This window comes from Dermacentor silvarum, chromosome 3, assembly GCF_013339745.2.
Source record: "Dermacentor silvarum isolate Dsil-2018 chromosome 3, BIME_Dsil_1.4, whole genome shotgun sequence".
NCBI classification, from domain to species: Eukaryota; Metazoa; Arthropoda; class Arachnida; order Ixodida; family Ixodidae; genus Dermacentor; species Dermacentor silvarum.
The window spans coordinates 22,894,067-22,914,612 of record NC_051156.1 but is presented as its reverse complement, the minus strand read 5'-3'; the positions used below and the strand labels follow the sequence as shown (position 1 = coordinate 22,914,612).

General features: G+C 51.5%; 2 protein-coding genes across 5 annotated transcripts in view; one reads left to right on the top strand and one right to left on the bottom strand.

Moving 5' to 3' along the window:
• The window catches only part of LOC119445377 (protein RER1-like), a 138,200-nt gene extending 126,261 nt beyond the window's left edge, over positions 1 to 11,939 (bottom strand). For 2 of the 4 annotated variants that reach the window (XM_037709684.2, XM_037709685.2), the window contains exons 1-4: positions 11,764 to 11,939; positions 11,506 to 11,604; positions 6,863 to 7,070; positions 1,882 to 1,960 (exon numbers count right to left, since the gene is read on the bottom strand). In XM_037709684.2, coding sequence (XP_037565612.1) covers positions 1,882 to 1,960; positions 6,863 to 7,070; positions 11,506 to 11,571 — 353 coding nt within the window. In that variant the 5' untranslated portion in view covers positions 11,572 to 11,604; positions 11,764 to 11,939. The remainder of the gene's footprint in view (positions 1 to 1,881; positions 1,961 to 6,862; positions 7,071 to 11,505; positions 11,605 to 11,763) is intronic. The other 2 variants (XM_037709686.2, XM_037709687.2) reach the window with 2 other exon arrangements.
• A 250-nt stretch (positions 11,940 to 12,189) lies between these two features.
• LOC119445375 (tRNA pseudouridine synthase-like 1) overlaps positions 12,190 to 20,546 on the top strand; it is a 136,759-nt gene continuing 128,402 nt past the window's right edge. Inside the window, exon 1 of the mRNA XM_049664510.1 lies at positions 12,190 to 12,460. Coding sequence (XP_049520467.1) covers positions 12,408 to 12,460 — 53 coding nt within the window. The 5' untranslated portion in view covers positions 12,190 to 12,407. The remainder of the gene's footprint in view (positions 12,461 to 20,546) is intronic.

The window sequence follows — 20,546 nt, the reverse complement described above, 5'->3', positions numbered from 1 at the left end:
ACTGCGCGCCGCCACACAGTACGCAGTTGATGCCAGAGTACAGTACAACGCCGCCCGCTACCCCCCCCATCGCCGGTGCCTTGAGCGCAACGGAAGAAGGCGCGCCTCCTCCCTGCTTTTCTTGCGTGCGCGTGCAAGATTTAGACGCAGTCATCGGCTCCCCTCGCACGTTTTCACTCGCACATACAGCATACGGCGCGCGGCGACTGCGTTATCGCCCTTGGACTTTATACGGAACATCTATGAGCCAAAACCAATTTTAGGGCCACAACGTGTCATAGACACCATCTTTAGATAGCAAACATGGATCTCAAAAGCCATACTTTTGCTGGTGGAAACCTAAAATACGTCATAGTTGTCGCCCCCGGCACTTTGGGCGGCTAGTGCCATCGTCAAGCCACCAAACCAAGCGACATGAAAAGCCAAAATGGCCGCTCGGGCCGGCGCGGGGTGGCAGTTTGCAACGTACGATGCGGGAACGGTCCCACAGTTGCGACGCAACAGTGGGGTTACCAATGCATTGGGTTCTATGGGAGCTGTGCCGGGACGGGCCGAAAATGACGTAACAGCAGGGTTCTACTGTAACACTATACAACGCTATCGTGACGCTCCCTCTTGGTTTCCGATGCCTCGCGCTTGTGCGAAACGACACGCGTCCACGCATCCAGTACCTGGTGTGACATTCCAAGGATGAGTGCTTCGACGAAAACGGAAAACGGGTGCGCGTTACAATCGAGGGCATGTTAAAATCAAGTAAATATGGTAAGCGTTTCTTTTTCGAATTTTCGTGCTGAACCTGCACATAACGAAATCCTCCTTATAACGAAGTTTTTCGGGAATTTGTCAATTTCGTTATATCCAGGTTTAACTGTAGTTTCACCAGTCATATAAACTTATTCGCTTACCAACTAAATTAACAAACACATCTCTCTCAATGATCGCAGACGCTGTCAAAACCCTGACTAAGGGAAGAGTCCTTTGTGCTGCCTCTCGCTTTAACACAAACTAAGCGGTGAGAACAAAGTGCACACGAAGCTATCCGACCTCACCGCACCTAGACTCTGTAGTCATCGCAGATTGCTTTCAAAATCAGCCGCACCATACGCAGCGTCCACCTTGCAATAACGAGCCACCATTCTCGGCTCACCCTCGCCCCCACAGCATAATGCGCAACATGGTGGCGATGCCGCCAACGCCGATGGAAATGCGCCTGGAAGTGTAATTGCTATCACAATAAAATGTAACACGTCGGAAAGGGTGGGAGGGCCTCAGGCAGCCGGAATTACCAGCTGTAGTAAAGTGTTGTAATCTCACCACATAGTCGGGTTTATGGCGGTTCCCAGTTATATCATTAAACACATACAGCCATAAGCAATTGAGGCATTTCCAGTAAAAACAACAAGACAGCGAGGACGCAGCATCCTCAATGTTTCCCATTAAGTGCTGCAAATGGGAAAGAGCATCAGAATTGCAACTAGCCGAACTCTCTGCCATAAGCCATCAGTAAGTCTTAGCTTGTGACCTTTGCAAGAACCTGTTTAAAAACTTTACGCAGGACTGAATGTATCTGTTCGCTCTTTGTGTGAATTGAATGTTACACGACATTCTTTTTGTACAAAGGAATGAACCATGCATAATTAAACTTGCAAATTTTGATCACAACAATAACTTATTTTGTGTGCCTCCCTCAATGCAAACCTAGTTCAGCTTCCACATGAACCAGTTGGATTTACGTTTGCCATTAGGTTTGTGGCAAGGTCTCCCAATTATATCCACTAGGTTAAGCAAAAAATGAAATTGAAGGATTTTTGAGCAGTTGATTCCAAGGACGACACCGAGCGCTTGCAGCAGTATCGCATATGAGCGTCAGGTGTAACTCACCAGAACTTGAACTCTGGTAATCGACGAATGAACGGTCGAAATTCTTCATTGACCTTTGTGGGAAGCTCTGGACCGTCCTCTGTAAACCAGAAGGTTGTGCTACAAATGACCAAAAAGCATTCACTATTGGTGAGCATGAGCACTGGTAGTGGTGCAACTTATGTTAGCTTGCAAGAGCCAGCCTGGGCCAGTGAGAGATTTCAAAACCAATGAAAAGAAACCTTATTATCAAGCAAATGGATCTTGCAAAACAACTAGCAGAGTCACACGCAATGTATATGAGAGAGCTTGGTGCGTGCCACACCCACATCGCATTCAGAGGGCCTGTGCACAGTAGAACCTCATTCGTACAAAAAAAGAAAAAACATACCAACTGAAATCACAAAAAAATTTGGCAGACTCAACTGCAGTTGACATCTGTGCAATGTGAAGCATGGCGTGAATTGCAGCAGTATGAGACGCACACCAAGGTGGTGGGGCCCGAGTGGCCCAGGACATGTGGTGTTTTTGCGGCTTCGGTAAGCAGGCAACTCTAGCGATCTTCTGAGGTCGATGAATCTCAACGAAATTTGCCGGGTGTGCTCCTCTGTACACTTGAGCCATTTCTTAAAAACATCAGGCTTGAGAGTTACGCCGACTTTTTACAAATAAATTTCGTCAATTCCCTCAAACCACCTTCCTTGTCTCCTCCTCAGCTACTAGACAGGTTGTGTTATGACGTAAACAGCAGCATGTGCAGAACATCCTGGGAATGAATGGCAGACAACAGTGTTGAGGAGCCGGCAATCATGAGCTAGTGTTTGGCGTGAGAAGTTGCTGTCACGAGAAGCTGTGTTCTGTGTGGACCAGCAAGTGATAGGTGGCAGAAGAGTTGTGTCGTTGGCTGCACAAACTTGAGCCCTTGCCAGCCCCACACACGTTTGAGCCGATGCTCATTGTGTTTAAGCCGAATTGGAACGTTGCAGCGATAGACCGCACGAACCTTCGCTCGCTGGGGCGGCCGCGCTCGCTCGTGCACGCTGACACCACGCTTGTTAATTCAGTGTGGTTTTTTTGTTTTTCTCTCTCTCAAGTTTCGGTTGCTATTTTGAACGTGGCGTGTACACTGAGCAGGTGTCTCGCAGACCCATGTCTCAATGATCGGCGCTACCCCCTGTCCCTTCGCGAGAGCTAAGAGGTGCGTTTCTTGGATCTCCATGGCGAACTGCGTTGGCGGAGATCGCCAACGCGGTGACATTCGTGTCGACTGTACACGGAGACGACGTCATTGCTGCGCAAATCCAAGCAAGTAGATCTCTTCCAAGCATAGTATGAGGCAGGGCATTATTAGAGATTTTTTAAGCTGCACTAATAACTTTTTTTTCGGCCGAACGAGTTTTCCGGACTATTTTTCAGTCCCCACGAGCTCGGAAAATCGGTTGGCGACTGTACGGAGCGCCCTAACCTAACCGCCGCACGTTGCTACTAGCCGAAAACTTCGAATTATCCGAATAGAGCCGTGCGGGCCATTCAAATTATCCGGTAGAATTTGCATTGAGAATGACGGGACCGCTCAAATTCTTCGAATTAACCGAGTTCGAATTATCAAGGTTTTACTGTATTCTTCATTTCGTACAGTGCCCACACAAAAAGTGAAGTGACAAAACGGCACATTATCAACATCAGTACTTTGTCGTTCTTGAAGGCTGCTAGTCGCACTTCCCTAAATGAAATGAGACTACATACATAGGTGCAGTGAATTTGTCGGAATCGCAGCTGTCACTGTTTTGACAGCTCTGAAGAGCTGGTGCAGGTGACATTGTCACCCGAAGACCTCACGGACACACTACGCCATCGGACGTGAAAGAGGAGAAACTACATTTTTGTTTTCTAGGCAGTTCGCTTTTTTCCCGCCAGGAGGTGATTTTTAAACGCGCTCCGAAGTTTCGCGATCGACAAAGCAGAGCGCAAAAATGTCTGGCTCCAAAAACGGCGCGCGCGCTTCGGGACATCGCAGATATCGAGATTCCGCTGCCTCTGCGGCTGATCATATCGATGCATAGAAAAGCAGGGAGTCAGAGGACATTGACTTTTCGTCGGACTTTGAGTCTCAAAGCGATGACGCAAACCAGCCCAGAACATTGGGGGCCGCAGACTGGCACGACCAACTGTGGTGCTTGCAGTTAAGGCGGGACGCGGCTTTCGCATCGCGATATTTGGCCAAAAAACCGATTTTTTGAAAATCACATTTTCAGTTTGTATGACTTCTTTTGTATTTTATTTCAAAATTTCGTCACGGAAAATCGCGCGGAAATGATGTAAAAAATGTTTATCGAAGCTAAGGTGGCGAGGAGTTTCTCGAAAATAGCGAAAAAACGGCATTTTTCAAGCCGCGATATCTCCGCAACCGCGTAACCTAGCGCCGCCATCTTGGTCTCTATGGATAGCGCGATTCTCCGTCTTCAAATCTGGCGCCTCGGCCAGCTGCACAGGCAAGAGCAAGCGCACAGCAAGCAAAAGTTTCAAGGTCTCGCGGCGGTTTCTGATCGGCAGCGCGCGCCACGTGACTGTACGCGGCTCCGGATTGGTCTCCCGGGCGGTTGCCCTTAGCAACCGGCGGAAAGGTCGTCTGCTCGCCGCTACGGTGGCTAAAATCGCCGCGCTGACGGCGCTGAGGAGCCGATTTCGCGTCTTTTCAAGTCGTCGCGGCGTGGTTTAGAGATTGTATCTCACTTATGATAACGGACCGGCGCTCGCTTGTTAGAGAAACGAAAAACGTTGTCAAGCTCAGCCCTTCTTAGCTTGGAGAAGGGCTCTCGTCTGTTATCATGGGCCGGCGATTGTTCAAGAAGAAACGCAATACTGCGCATCAATTTGGTGCTCGTAAGTCGAAGCCACCGATCTCTAAAACAAAGTTTGCTCCGGCGACTTCAGCAGTGACAATGACGGTGGCATGCAGCGCTGTGCAGCTGAGCACCTCAAGCACAGATGGAACATCGTCCGCGCATATTGGCGAAACTGTTCAGGAACCCAGCCGAAAAAGAAAGCTGCAAAAGCTCATCAGGTCAGATGGTCAAGCGATGCCGCATCGCAAAGGACACAAAGGACTATAACCCTGGTGCCTATTAAATTTTGACAACTTTGAACCTTGTTTTCTCAGTACAGTTTTTTTTTTGGCATGTTGCTCAGCTCGTGGAGCAGATATCTTGGTAACTACTTTACACATTTTGATTGCGTTTGTTTTGTCAGACTCAATGAACTGTACTTTAGGGGATAGCGCTCTTCTTTTTTTATCCTAGTGTTTTAAGAATTCGTAGTAGGGTTCCTTGTTTGCAGTGTAAGCGTGCTCACTGCAGTGGGACTGGAGAAAACATAAACTACAAATTATAGTGTTGAAAAAAAATTATTTCGAGAACGCTATCCCCTTCTGCATACATTTGGCTGTGCATACAGTATTTAACAAACTTTTCACTTGAGTTCGTAAATCCTCCAGTCCCTCCACGAGGTTCAAGAAAGAAATAATTTGTCTAGCAAAAAGTTTTCATGGTACCGCTTTGAAATTTTTATGAAAGCATCATAGAGCCATTCTTATTCTATGTACCAATTTTCATTGACATCCACCAAGAAACAAGAAAGTTGGTACCGAAAGCCGCGTCCTCCCTTAAATTATTTTTGTAGCGGAATACCTGTACAATTAAAATTTTAGATTTTTTTGGAGATGGTGCCTAATAGACGGCAATACATTTCGTATATCTCATAATTTTTGTAACATTTTATCTTAGTTGATACAAGCATGTTTTTACAAGTCTTGTTCAATTTTATCGCACAATCTTGATTTTAACAATTTAAACATTTCTTTATGACATACATCTCGTTAATAAAACTTTTATGTGTGAGATTTTTATTAAAGATTTTTTTTAAAGCCGCACTAATGACTTTTTTTTTCGGCCGAACGAGTTTTCCGGACTATTTTTCAGTCCCCACGAGCTCGGAAAATCGGTTGGCGACTGTACGGAGCGCCCTAACCTAACCGCCGCACGTTGCTACTAGCCGGAAACTTCGAATTATCCGAATAGAGCCGCGCGGGCCATTCAAATTATCCGGTAGAATTTGCATCGAGAATGACAAGACCGCTCAAATTCTTCGAATTAACCGAAATTTCGAATTAACCGAGTTCGAATTATCGAGGTTTTACTGTACTTCGTCTAGCACATCTGCTGGCCATGCAAACGAACATGGTGTCACTGCTCAGACTCGAGCATGCTCTTTAGCAGAAGGAAGATAGAAACAGAATGCTGGTTTCGTGATTCATGTTACCAATGATGTTACAAGGTTCTACTGTATTCTCTCAGGCTTTTTCCTACTGTATGGGAGACAGCACAAGAAACGATCACGAATGGCACCATTATCAAATGCTAGAAAAGCACGCTAAATGCCACAATTTCAATGCAGTTACAAGATCAGCACTGTTGCATTTCAAGAATTTCTCACCAGCTTTGCTAAGTGCATCTGCAAGAATGCAATATTTTCGGTAACTATGAATAGACCTTCAGATACAGACACCAGCATTCCTGGTGTCTGTTTACTGCCGGAATGTGCCCTGGTAATATGAAGTGCAACTACACCAACCAACTAGCCATTTAACAGCATTAGTAGTAAAAATGCTTTTGGAGCACTGCTTTGCCACTCCACATAACGAAGAGCTTGAATTGGGCACTCTGCGTGACACATTAGACATGCAATGAGGAATGCTAGACCTTGTGCAGACAAGAGGGTCAAACATATTAGCGCTGCGTCAAAACAAAGACTTAGTGCGAGAGAGTAAGAAAGAACAGAGCGACCCTTCTCACTGTTGCTGGGTGCGAGTTTTGCATGCAGAGTGAACAAGGCCTCCTTGCATTGGAGTCACTATGAGCATTGTTTCCAAGTGCCTTTGGTGCCAACATATGACGATCACCCCTGCATTCTGTGCGGGTACACAGAATGGAGAACTCCCACGCACCGTAGTCGTCGGTGCCCAGGGCCGGATCCACCTTGGGCGTGAGGAAGGCAATGAAGAGGTTGAGGTGGTAGATGCCCAGCGCATAGGTGATGATGTACCAGCCCTGCAGGTACAGGATGCGCCCCAGAAACGCCACCAGCAGCAGCACTGCCCCCAGCCACCGTGCCAAAGTGTATGGTGTCCACACATCCAGCATACGCTGGTAGCTCTGCAGCACGAGGGCATGAAAAACAGTTTCATTTAAGTATCCACACCAAAATTCCGAGGACACTTAAGCTTCGTTTTTAAGAATGCTGAATGCTTGTCAGGCTTCCCGGCAACTGCAGCTTTCCTCCGCCTTTGCCTCTGCGTGCCACGGCCGTTTTACGCTCCCTATGCTGCCGAGGAGGCGAGCGCCATCTGGATGGTGTTTTTGCAAGTAACCTATCCAGGCACACCGCTGTTGGTATGGTAGAAATGCTGGAAAAGGGGTTTGTGTTTCAGTTTCCTCGTAACAGAATTATGTTTTCTCATACATTCAAATTACAATCCGATGTTATCCATGTTTAGGAAAATAACAGCACAAGATAGACAAGGACACAGGAAAAGAAGAACCCGACACTGGCACTGACTCGCGACTGAATTTTATTTCGAGGAAAATTTGCATGAATAAATCCTGGCTGACAAGGCAACTATAAAGCGATTGTACATGTGCAGCAGTAGCCGTTCGGGTGATGTGTTGAACCACATGAGGCATAAACCACAGCGTCACCAAAACAAATAAAAACCGACAGAAGACTATGTCAAACTTAAGCTATAGTGAAACACTTGCAAGAAACTCAGCTCTTTATTACTAAGAGCGACAGACGGCTTACTAACACTTTTCCCCTTCCCTATCCATATGAAAGGATTCCATAAGCTCCCTAGTAGTTTGATCTTTATGCCAGAAGAAACAATCAGTATTTCTTGCACCCACACTCTCTACAATGAACCTGCAAGTGCAAGCCCCCCGTACCTTTTAATGATGATAAGTGCTCCTTTAATCTGATGTTCACACATCGACCGGTCTGGACCACATAAACCTTCCCACATTACAGTGGTAGCCTGTACACGACAGCAGATCTACATCGAACGTATCTATTTCTTAACGGTTTTTACTATCTTAGAGTGACCTGAGGAAAAATTTTAAAGCGCCTTTACAGAACGAGGCTTGTATAACCAACACACATGGCCCTCCAGAAACCTGTCTTAAATCCAGGAATTGAAGCTCACCTTCAGCAGGTAACTCAAACCTTGGCTGCATTCCTTGAAAATCTTCAAAATATCAACTATCTTACTCATGCTCTCCTAACTTCCTAAATTTTTAGCAATACAATGATCAACTCTACTAAGAAAAATATGGCTTAAAGGGATACGGACACAAAATCTAAAATTTTTACGAAAATGCTGAAAATGAATCCTCAGTGTGTGATTACACTGAAAAGAAGTAGTCATCTAGCTCATTTCTGAGACGATGACTTTATTTTTGGTGTTTTTGTGAGCGCACGCCTCGCCGCCTGACCCGCAGAAGTCTGAAGGCGTGACGTCACAACACCCTCGTCAGATAGCCAGCCGGCCGGCTGCGGTCATTCGAAGCGCACCGACGCCGCCATCGCGAGCATGGATTCAAGTTGTGGGGCCTCTACGAGCGATGAGTACACGTCTGAAGATGAGGACCATTACAACTTGGCACGAAATATTACCGCTTACGGTTACAAGCTTTCCACGTCAAGCGACGAAGAAGAGCAGGCGGCCGTGGAAGTGCCGGTAAGGTTTTCCAAACCATAGCGCGAAGATTTCGCTCTGCACCGGACACTTGTGCAAGAATTATTTGTCATTTCCTCTGTAAACTTGCTTTTTCAAGAGCGCACGCAGGCATGGCAGCTGCGGGGTACTTCAGCACTGCGTGGATGACTGAATAGTAGTTTATGCCATCGGCGTAAGCAACTGCGGTGAGGTATCAGTACCTCCAAGACTCTTACGTCCACTTCGCCAGCCGCCCGACAGATGGCAGCACCTGTCTGGCGTTCTCCCCAGTTTTTCCTGCTTTTAGCCTGTGGAGAAGCAGAACTGTGTGTGTGTCTGCCCCGCTGCCATGTAGGACTGATCTCATGAGTCGCACTCGCTAGCCTTGTATTGCTTAACTATGCTTTGTCAACATTTTTAAAGACATTACTGCCTTCGTGCCCAGCCTCGGGCATCTCGCCCCAGCCTCGCCCTGCTCAAGAAGGCTGCAAGTGAACGAAAACAGTACCGACATCTTTTCACCTCCTCTTTTCCAACGCGCCACTGATCATTTCTGTCTAGCGTTTTCGTGAGACAGGCTGGCACAGCGTCAGGCTTTAGACGTTGCCTTTTGAGCGGCATGCCGAGGCTTTTCAGCACAGCCGGGCTGGTCACATAATCATCGTCGACGAAGTGGTCCGCGCAAATGAAGTCATTTTTTAGAGGTCTCCAGGCTGGGCGTGATTGGCTGACAGGCAGGTATCCAAAGTTTACGCACCTTCTCATCTCTGGGAAACGTGTGCGACGACCAACGATGCTGTTATAACAGCAATGTCTAGGCATTTCCTTCCGCCGCAAAGAACGCGTCAAAAACAAACGACGACCACGGGAAGGCGCATGTAAGACGCACCACGTGTGAAGATCACTGAAAGGGGTTAAACAAATGCTGCAAGGGACCGACACTACCGGAAACACTGCGACGGCTGTGGCCGACCTTGGTCACGCGCACGCGGGTGTTATGACGTCAAATTTCAGCTTCTGCCAGCGGCTGCTTGGAGGCAAGGTGCAACAGAAAATTGCAAAAAAAAAAGATGTTTCTCGTTCTTTTTTCAAAGCAGCTTGTCGTCATTTTCAACAGCTAAACTTTTGTTCCGACGCAAAAAACCACCCGCCAACTTTTGTGTCCGTATCCCTTTAAGGCGGGGGCCACTTTTGACCCTATACAGATTCCCGACTTCTCTAACATTCTACTCCTTTGCCAATGAACAAACATAGAGCGTACATAAAATGACACTTCTAAAAAACTGTCCTGGACAGATTTTTATTGTCGTTCTATTCAATTACTACATTCAATTAGGTACTCTTCAATTGCATAGCATCATGCGAAGCTGGCATCTTTAGCGCCTCCAAGTCCTTCGTTGTTGTGTTGCTTCTGGCTTATTGAGTCTTTTCTTATGTCACGACTTGACGGCTGCACAAGCACAAGCATACAGCTTAAGAGAAAGCTTTAGCTCGGGGGCTTCTATCTAAACACATTGGAAAGCAGACATGCTTCTCTTAATATTCCCCTTTGATCTTGAGCAGTGAAGCAAAAAATTGTGTTTAAACACAGAAAATAGTGAGCACAGCTGCAATATACATAATGGCTTAGGCAAAATACACTGAAGTACCAGCTCGGGTGCAGATATTGGCCTCTGCAAAAATGTCTATTGGCATCTGCAATGCCACCCTAATTAATCATCTGCTCTAATCTCAACTGGCACATCAGGAACTACCCCTTGGGTCTCTCATCAGTACTACCCTTTTCACCAGGCATCATTGGAAATTGTGGTTGTACACTAGAAGAGCACCATCCAGAGAGTACAAGAAAACGTTTAGTAAGAGAAGAGTTGCCAAGCAATGCTCCGCCCATATGCCCCTGACAGCAATGCTCCGCCCATATGCCCCTGACCCTTTTTTCTTCACTGAGAGGAAAAGGGTGCGTGGGCTTTTGTTTTGAAGTGTCAGCCATTCTTGTGGTGTACATTGGCACAATACTTTGCAGACAGTATTATGCTCAAGTTACCTGGCCCATACATTTCATCCATCCCGCTGAGTGGTGCATCCCAAAGGGTGTATAAGCTGTTTCTTAGAATGTAGCAGTGTAGCAAATGTGTGGAGGGCTGCTGAGGATGCACTGAAAGAGCCAGGTTAGATGGCCTTTAAGGTCACAGTGTTTCACTAAAACAATAACAGATGGCACCACTGTGTCATTGTGCAAATTTAACATCTTTTGCCTAGTGTTAAAATGCTTTTGTCAGTGTCTGACATGCATTTGTAACTTATTTTGGATGAAAACGCCACTTCTGTGCAAAATATCAGAAGCCATCCAGTTGTTTAGCGGAACAGTCATGTACAGTAATGGCACGATTACAAGCATACAGAACGTACTACTAAGTGCACTGCTGCCTTCTTGCTTTCTGCATTAGCACACCTTGCGAATCAGTTGGTGCGAATTCAGGAGCACAGCGAGTTTGAGAACTTTCCCAATTGCGAGATGTTACTACTCTGGCTACGGTAGTGCACATCGTCATAGCAACGTGCGCAGTGAATTAGCACGGATTTCCAAGAGGTTCACTGCAAGAAGCACTGCACATAAGGCTGCACGGCTCATAGTGGGGCCCTCGTGTCAGAGTAATTTTGTCTTTACAGGTGGCCTTCCTGGCACATCATCTGTGGCGATCGAGTGTTCTGCAACAACGTGTCCCGAGCTGTGCATTCGGGAGGGCACCTTAGTTGGACATTTCTCTCAATACTTGCACCGAGTGACGCAAGTTGCGGTAACACCGACATGCTCGGCTCAGATGCACACTACTGGTAGGAGGGCGTTTCAATTGCCGGAGGTAGGCGCGGCCACCTACCTGACCGGCGCGTCTGAAGAACACGGCCAAGGAGGACGGCTGGACCGCGTCGCCCCCTTCCATCATGTCTGGCAGCTGGGGGGCCCCGGAGGAGCCCGACTGCGCACAGAGAGAACGCCGATAAGTCCACAGGTGGCTGCTATGGCATCACCAACACTGCGCAACTGCCATTCATTGCCGGGCGAAGCGACAAATCCTTGTTGCCTCGACGACGGCTCTGTTCATGTCGCCGGCCGCTCGTAGGAGAAGCGAACCCACCTCAATTTGGAATGGTGCGCCGGTCTGCAGAGGCTGGCAGCTGCGAAATATCTAGACACTGTCGATCGCGAAAATTATTCAGCTCGTACGCCACGTAGCGCAAACAGCCACAAGGCCTCCACAACCTTCCGGCCGTTCATGACCACCAGGCACCCCGAGCTGGCTGGTTGCTGGCCGGTCGGCTTGTACTGGCCACGACACACAAAAAAAAAGAGTGGCTATTTGTTCACAGTAGCCTGAAAAAAAAAACTTCCAAAACATTTTCTAATACTTTATTTAGATATAATTGTAAATTATGGTAATAATTTTATTCTCGTTATAATATTATGTTCTATGTGGTCGGAACCGGTCGGAACTATGTGAAAAATATTATACTCTGGCAACCTTACCACGCTTTCGGCCAGGCCAAGTTTGAAACGAATTCAATCCACTATGTAGACGGCCCACACGCATGGAGGAGAGGAAAAGCACGTCTGTTATGAATGTTTTGCCGTTTTTGCAACAGTTCTTGTGTTCGACGAGACTGTTCTGCCCAGATTGTGTGAAATACAGTTATTGCTGACGATCATTGCCTTCTTCGATCACCTTGAAAAAAAGTGTCGGTGGGGCAGCGCGCTTGCGTGGTCTTGCGTGGCTGGTCGTGCATGGCTTCGCCGAGGTATCTTCTAAGGTTCGCCTACCTCGGCACCAGATACAGGCAAGTGCTGTTTCCTTTCGGCACATCTCTCTTTCAAATAAATCACGCACGTTACTCTTTGCTCGCGCTTCCTATGTTTATGTTGTGTTATACAGTAGCCAGTATTACGAGGTATTTACTCTCGTCGGCAGTACTCGTTATGTCTTGAAGACTGCCGGCACAATGTTTCTGTGATACCGAAAGCGTGCCCGTCGTCGATATTTAATTGTAGTTAAACTTTACAGTGGGGCACACCGACCGGGGGGCGTGGGGGGGGGGGGAGGTTCTAACCCCCCCCCCTCCCTCAGATTTCTACATCGCCCCTCGCTGACAGGGTGATGGCCCTGTCTAAAAAAAATGCGGCCACCAGCATTCTTCAAATGTATTTTTCGCAAGTACCAGTGGTAGCAGCCATGTAGAAGTAAAGTTACCGCGCTCACACGCTTAGCTGTTTTCTGTAGGGGTGTGGTGTCGCAAAGTTGCCCCAGTTATGTTTTCTCAAGAACACCCAGGACCTCCTGGTGCCAGCCGTGCCTTACTTGTCCCGTCGGCGGCGTCGAGCGAACGAGGGGATGTCCCTTTTGTCAAGCACGCCGATGTCCGCGCGAGCGCCTTCGCGCCTTATTAACTTAGTTATCCCTCGGGGTGTCATCGGTTGCCTCTTACCGTTACCTGGAAAAGCCAGGGGTGAGATGTACCGCGTTCACGCCGGAGGAAAAGCTAACAAAGCGGCGAGGCGTCGTGAACACAGACAGCGAAAGCGGGACTGTGCAAAAGCGGGGAGAATGCGTCGCAGGACCATGAGTCCGACGAAGAACGTCACCGTCTGCATTCGCTCACGCCGGAGAAACGTCAGGTGATGATGATGATGATTTAATGGCTTCCCCTTTGAAATGGGGCTGTGACAAATAGTCACCTAGCCTGCTTGATTTAATCAGGTAAGCTATACATCTTGTACAGCGAAGCTGTATATGCTTAGGCGAAACGTCCGTCCATGCCAAGGAGAGCCCCTCTGCAGGAACCAGTGTGCATGCTCGAAAAAAAGGGGGGGAAATGAGTTGGGAGAAGAGTTGGAAGCAAAAGGAGAGGGAACATCTGGGTACTACTAAGTGGTTCATTTGAGAAAGGAAAGGTTGGCGCTATCTTCTGCAGCCCTTGAGGGAGAACGGCTCAGCGCCAACGGGGAGAGAGTGTGGGGGGAAAAAGGAGATAGGGGAGGAAAGGTGTAAATGTTGCCATGGCAGGAGCGAAGCAAATCGGCAGGCAGGAACGCGGTCACGCCATCGAGGGGTAGGGGCCTTTTCTGCTGGTGTCAGGCCTGATGCGGTCAGCCAGTCAAAGACCGGTTGGCGGGGCAGGGCTGGAAGGCCTGCGGCGAAATGAGCCAGCACACATGGATAGCCTGATAGCCTGGCGACTATCCATGTGTGCTGGGGGTGTTAGAGAGTTGTTGAGAGCCCTGACGAGTCAAGCTACTCAAGCACGCTGAGCAGGGCCAAGAGGTGGTTTCGGCGGGGGAAGAGGATGTCCTCCTATCGCGCGGTAGTAAGTCTGAGGCGGTGGAACTCCTGTAGGAGCAGTCCACAGGGTCGGTTGTGCGCTGGGCAGGCCAGCAGGAGGTGCTCCAGTGTCTCTGGCTCACCGTAGGAGGCGCAGGCAGGCGAGATGGCGAGTCCAAGCCCGTAGCGCTGTGCTGTTGTCCAGCAGCAGCCAATCCTCAGCCGAAGCAGCAGCGAGGTCTCCCTCCGTGCAAGGCCGCGCTGCGGGAGCTGCCGTGGGGGGTGTCCCAGGGACACGCACTTGTCAAGATGGGACGCCTGGAGGTGCCGCTGCAGCCGGTGCCTGGTGAAGTCCGCGGCTGTGGCTTCCATGCTCACAGGGACGTCACCATGGTGGGTACTCTTGACCAGAGCATCCGCCCCCTCGTTGCCCGGCATGTCTGCGTGGGCAGGAATCCAGTACAGGGACACTGGGTAACCTGCATCCTGGAGTGCCGACACTCCAGGATGCAGAGGAGGGCGACCCTACTCTCCGGCCTCTGCAGACTCAGGAGAGCTGCCTTTGAGTCGCAGATGGCTGCTGGGGTCTCCGGTGGTTCCTCTGTGAGCAGGTTGACGGTGAGGTGGAGACCTGCTACATACGCTGCGGTGGAGCTCGCATGTGCTGGAAGGCGACAGTGCTTACTCCTCCGCAGGGCAGGTGCGATGCACGCCGCCATCGATGAGCCTGTGTCGGGAACCACCGAGCCGTCGACGAAGACCTCCATGCGGCCTTGAAGGTTCTCGTGGAGGAGAGAGGCTGCAGTGCAGAGGTCGGTGAGCGCCGCTTGGTGACGCCCGGTAGTTCCGTGATGATGGCTATTGGACGTCTCTGGGGTGGGAGCAGCTGCACTGTGCCGGAGGGTTTCCGATCACCTCCTCGTACAGGCAGCACAGCCTCCCCATATGCAAGGAAGGCCGTGAGCGCAGGCGGGACAACAGGCCACCGCCGTCTGCAGCATGGTGGAGGCGATCCACATGTAGACCCTGTTGCAGGAGCAGCAGCGACAGGGGCCATGCTCCGGCCTCGGCCAGGGTGGCAGCAACCTGTGAGTTGCGGGGAACACCTGGCCCAAGCCGAATTGCTGCCCGGTATTGCAGCTCCAGCTTGAGGCAAGGTCGGGGTAGCGCCACCAGTGGGAGGGCGTACTGCAAGCGTGAAGTGGCTGCTCCATCAAAGAGTTGCAAAGCCCACCTGGATGTGCAGCCTTGCCCTCGGGCAGGAAGCTGGGAGACGGCCTTGCGGACACGGATTACCTGAGCATGCAGGGCCTTGGCAGCAGGCCGCCAGGTGAGCCAGTGGTCGATGCGCAGCCCAAGGTAGGTGACTGCCGTGCTCCAGGGGATGTCGACATCCTGTAGGCGCAGCCGGGCAGCTTGGCGACGGGCGGGTGGAGCAGCATGGCCTCCCGTCTTCGTGGCCGAGATGTACAGGCCGATGCTGCTCAGGTAGGCTGCTGCAGTGTCCAGGGCTCTCTGGAGGGCCTTACGCGCAGGGCCTGCGGTCGCCCTCATACCCGCAGGGTGATGTCGTCTGCATAGATTAAGGACTCGACGGGAAAGTGAGAGTCGATCGGTAGGGTAGCAAGCAGCCGAGCCAGGGCCAGGTTGAACAGGAAGGGGCTCACCACTGACCCCTGCGGAATGCCTGCAGCCACTGCCGGAGGAGAGCTCTTTGTTTTTCCCACACGTACCTGGAGGGTGCGTTCCCTCAAGAACAACATGATAAGCGCCGCAGGTTTCCGCCGGTGCCAAGGAGGTTCAGGGCCTGCTGGATGACTGGATGGGGCAGGCCGTCGAAAGCCCCCTTGATGTCTATGAGTACCAGGAGCACGATGTCCCCACGGGCCTTTGCTTCCTCCAGAGGGGATACCACGTCTGCAGTGGAGTCTGCATTGGACCGTTAGAGCCGGAAGCCTGTTCGTTGGTCGGCCAGGAAGCCCCTGACACGAGCCACCCAGTCCAGCCAGACCAGGGCAATGGCCTCCATCACCTTGCAGGCGGCAGAGGGAGACTGGCCGGTAAGACGTCAGGTCCCTGGCCGGTCTCTGGCCAGGACAGGGGCACCTGCCCTGACTGCCAGATCTCGCTGAAGTAGGCGCTGCTGTTCGCTGGCGGCCAGGTTCCGGAGCATCTGCGTAGTGACTCCAGCTCCTGGTGTGCTGCGACGCTTACCTCTCCGTAGGGCTGCTTGGAGTTCACGGAGCCTCAGCGGCTCGTCGCAGATGGTGGCCGCATGTCCACTCTAGGTGGAGGCATTAAAGGCAGGTAAGCTGGTTGGCAGGGGGCAGACCATGTGTCTGATCGGGAGGACGGTAGCAGTCCGGGGAACAGGGGGAACAACGCGGTCTGCCAGAAGCTCCACGAGAGCCTCTTCACTGTTCCCCAGTGCGATGGCCACGTCAAGGACCGGTTGGCGGCTCATCCTCGTGTTGGTGGATGAGCCGCCAAGAGAAAGATGAGTTATCATGTGTTATCGTATAGATTTTTGAAGTCACCAGGCCAGGGGGCCCTTGAACCTGTCCTTGATGGTGGAACAGAGGCTGCTCCAACCCTGGCTCCTCCTGTGGCGGGCCTGCCGTCTGCAGCAGGCATCCACTCGTTGGTCCAGTGCTCTACCTTACCCGTCCGGATTGCTCTGCGCTCTGTACGGCGTCTGGAGGCACGAAGGTTCAACAGGTACAGATCCGGAGCGAGGGTGTGTGGTTGGGCAGAGCTCTGAACGGTGGCCACCTGCGCACACTTAGCTATGGCACTGAAGAAGTCACAGCCATCGACCATCTCCCCGCAGTGCTTTCTGAACAGGGACCAGTCGGTCACGTGGTATGTTCTCGACCTTGGCCTGCTCCCAGACACCGGGTTGATCACAATAGGAAAATGGTCCGATCCCCATGTGTCTGGAGCTGTGGCCCAGGCGTAGGAGCACTGCTTTGTTGTGAGAGGGAGATCGATGGCTGTGCTCACTCCACGACGGACGTAGGTGGATCCTCTGCTGTTGAGGATGAGCATTCCCGCTCGGTTGATAGCCTCGGTGAGGGCTTTGCCTCGGCGGGTGCAGCTGCGACTTTCCCAGTCTGTGATGGGCGTTGAAGTCTCCACGCACGACTGCCTCGTCTGGGTCTTTCACCTCTGAGTAACACGTGTTGGTGACGTATGTACAAACACCCTCGCAGCATCGGCGGGGAGTGCACACGCACCAAGTGTGAGGAAGCAAGGAGAAAGGGAACGTCTTGCGCGCAATTGGCTGTGCGGTTCGTGACATCGTTCCTCTCTTGCAGCGGTGCGTGCGCGTTCGCGCCACGACGGCCCCAGCCGAGTCCTGTACAGGATATGTGTTCGGCGTCGACCGCACCCTCAGCGAAGACACGCTGCTCGCAAACGTCGAGTCAGATGTTGCAGTCCTCTGATGCTTCCGCGCGGGCAACAACATTGTCCTGCGTTCCGCGGGCAGGAAGCTCCTTGCCGAGGTTAGGGTGCGCCAGCCCGTGCTCCCAAAGCGCTCGCGGCCTAGGCAGCGCCACCACTATGGCGCTTATGGCCACGTAATTGCGGCCTGCGCCTCCGAGCAACGCTGCCTACGATGCGGTGGCACCCACCCAAGGTCTGCCTGCGCGGCCAAACAAGCCGCCTGCCTGAACTGTGGCGGCCCTCACGTGGCAACAGAGCCCCGCTGGCCCAGCTGGCAGCATGAACGGAAGGTCGCCGAGACACTCACCGCCTCCTGTGCCCCGTCCCGAGTACAACCTGGCCGGAGCTACTCTGACGCCGTGTGCGACCGCCTGGCGAGGGCGCTCGTCGCGGGCAACACGTCGACACCTCCGCCCCGGTCGCCCGCCGCGGTCCCCGACTCGCACGATGCCGTCATCGCGCTTCTGACTGCCCCACACGCCCACGACCGCCCTTGCCGCTCACCGAACACTGGCCAGCCATGGCAGTTAGATCTCAGGGTGCCTCCCGGCCGCGCATATTGCATTGGAACTGCAGCTCCCTGTGCCGCCGACACGCTGAGCTCGCAGAACACCTTCCTCTGCACGACTACGATGTCCTCGCTTTACAGGAAACGTATGCGCGTGCAGAGGAGGTCTCGCTGCCAGGGTACATCGGCTACAGTAGTGCTTCTGACTGTGCCCTGCCTGAGTGTGCCGCTGTGCCGTGCTCCGATGACGCGCATCCTCCTGGCCGTCCCCGCGTCGCCGTCTACGTGCGCCCCACCCTTCCTCAGGTGCGGATCTCCACGGACCACCTGTGCTCCGCGATGGCGAGTGTGTGGCCGTCACTGTGCGCGACACCAACACCTCGGTGGCCAGTGTTTACGTTCGCGCGGGTGCCCGCCGCGTTGACTACTCGTTCATCGCGTGCCTCACTGCGCTGCTCTCGCCCGACACCGTTGTGTGCGGCGATTTCAACACCCACCACCGCGACTGGGGCTATGCTAACAGCAACGCGCGGTGAGTGGACTTGTCGTCCGCCATCGCGGCTGCGCGCCTAGTGGTGAGGTGACGTTCGTGCGCCGGAACGGGGTCGCCACAGTGCTCGATCTGGCAATCAAGGGGGTGTTGATCTGGCGCTTGTCTCGGAGCACTGTTCTTACTCCAGAGTAGAGTGTACTAAAATATGGTCATTGTCTAGTACACTCTATGTGATGTGTTTTGTCACCGATCTCGGGGGCGTGCAGGTGTTAGAGGAGATGGAGTAGGCAGGCGCATAGCAACACAGCAAAAGGATTTTTAATTACGCACGAACCCAAGACCCGAACGAAAGGAAACAAAAAATAAACAAGCACACTAAAACACACCGCGGGGACAATACTAACGAAGTTACAACCTAAAGCCTAATATACTAAGAATGTTCCTATTTGTGCCTACACTCGTCTGTGGCGGCTAATCCACCAGAGTCAGGCAACCTTGTATTAACGCTGGGACGCGGCGAATAAGAGTCACCTTGTTGTGTTCGTCGTTGCACGTTTGTCCAAGTCCGAAGCTCGTCGGCCCTTTCTCTCCGAATTCAGCGCTCTTGTCGATTCCGCAGACGTCTGTGCCTCGCTGTCGTCGCGTCGTCTCTTTTGTCGGTGTTTAGCTCATCAGTGCTCCGTCGGTGGCGAGCTCCTCAGCTCGTCATCGATGGCGTTCGCCGTAGCTTAGGCCCACCTGCCTAGGCCTAGCGTCGGGATGCGTCGCAACTTCTTCAGGAGTGCCGACGTGTCGTCCCGAGGAAATTCGAACGTGCCGGTCTGCCGCAGAAGGGGGATACCCTCTGGGGTGCCTGGTCCTGTCGTGAGAAGCTGCAGCCCGTCCAGGAGCCTCGCCCGAACTTGCCGAGGTCGACGGCCACACCTTGGACGGCCAGCGTCGTGGACTCAACCAGACCCCCAAGTCTCCCGTCGCCAGAACATAGCTGGAGATGCGACCTTTCTGACCCGGTGCCACGTTGAAACTCAACGGACAGCGCCGTTCATCCCTCGACTATGCCTCGGTTCGTGCGCCTCGCGCCGTTCGGAACCCCGTGTTTCTCGTGCTCCTTTTCTTTTTCGCGCCACCAGCGGCCTCTTACATATGACATGGGTCCCCTTTTTGAGAGTTTTTTTTTTTTTTTTTTCCAGAAAACTGCTTACTCCTGATCTGTGGGGGGAGGGGGTGACGTTCGGGTGATGACTGTGACTCCTCGTAGTGACATTGGTGCCGGTTCGTGTGAAGACTTGATGCACTACACCACACCACCACACACTTCACCGCACAATTCACCAGTTGCACTGTTCACCACGTTTAAGAGTTCACTTTGTGCACATTTCACCTATGTGTTCACCTTAGTCCCGTCCGCGTTATATTTCACAGTCTCAATTGTCAATCGCCCTACTCATGAAGTCCGCTCCGGTAAATCGGAAAACACTACTTCAACTAGTAGTATTAGCGCTTTCAGCTCTTTTGTTTGTTTATTTGTTAGGGCTGGATTTAACTTGATGCTCTCCACACCCATAGTCTTCTTATCAAAATACGTTGGTACCTCGCCATGGTCATTCTCCTCCGCGATTACCATACAAACTCTAGCTCCTGCGTCATCCTCCCCTTTTCCGGTTTCTTCTCTATCTTCATATTTCTTCAACATGTTAATATGAAACACCTTTCTATGACCCTGCACCTCAATTTCATAATCCAACTCATTCTTCTGCGTCACCATGAAAGGTCCTTTCCACTGCATCAAAATTTTATTATGGTCTGTGGGGAGCAGCACTAACACCTTATCTCCCGCTTCTAATCTCCTAGACACTGCTTTGCGGTCATAATATTTCTTCTGAGTTTGTATAGCCTGCGCTAACTTCTCATGGGCCAACTTACACGTCTCCTAGGACCAACCTGTTCCTCAGCTCCAATACATAGGTATAGGTCGTCTTTTCCTCACTACCCAGTTCTTCTTTAGTCCACAACTCCTTGAGAATAGTTGTCGGCCCTCTGACTGCTCTGCCATAAATCATCTCGAATGGAGAAAACCCTATGCTGGCTTGTGGTACCTCTCGGTACGCGAACAAGAGCGCTGGCAAGTATCTATCCCAGTCTTTTGGCCTCTCCTGACAC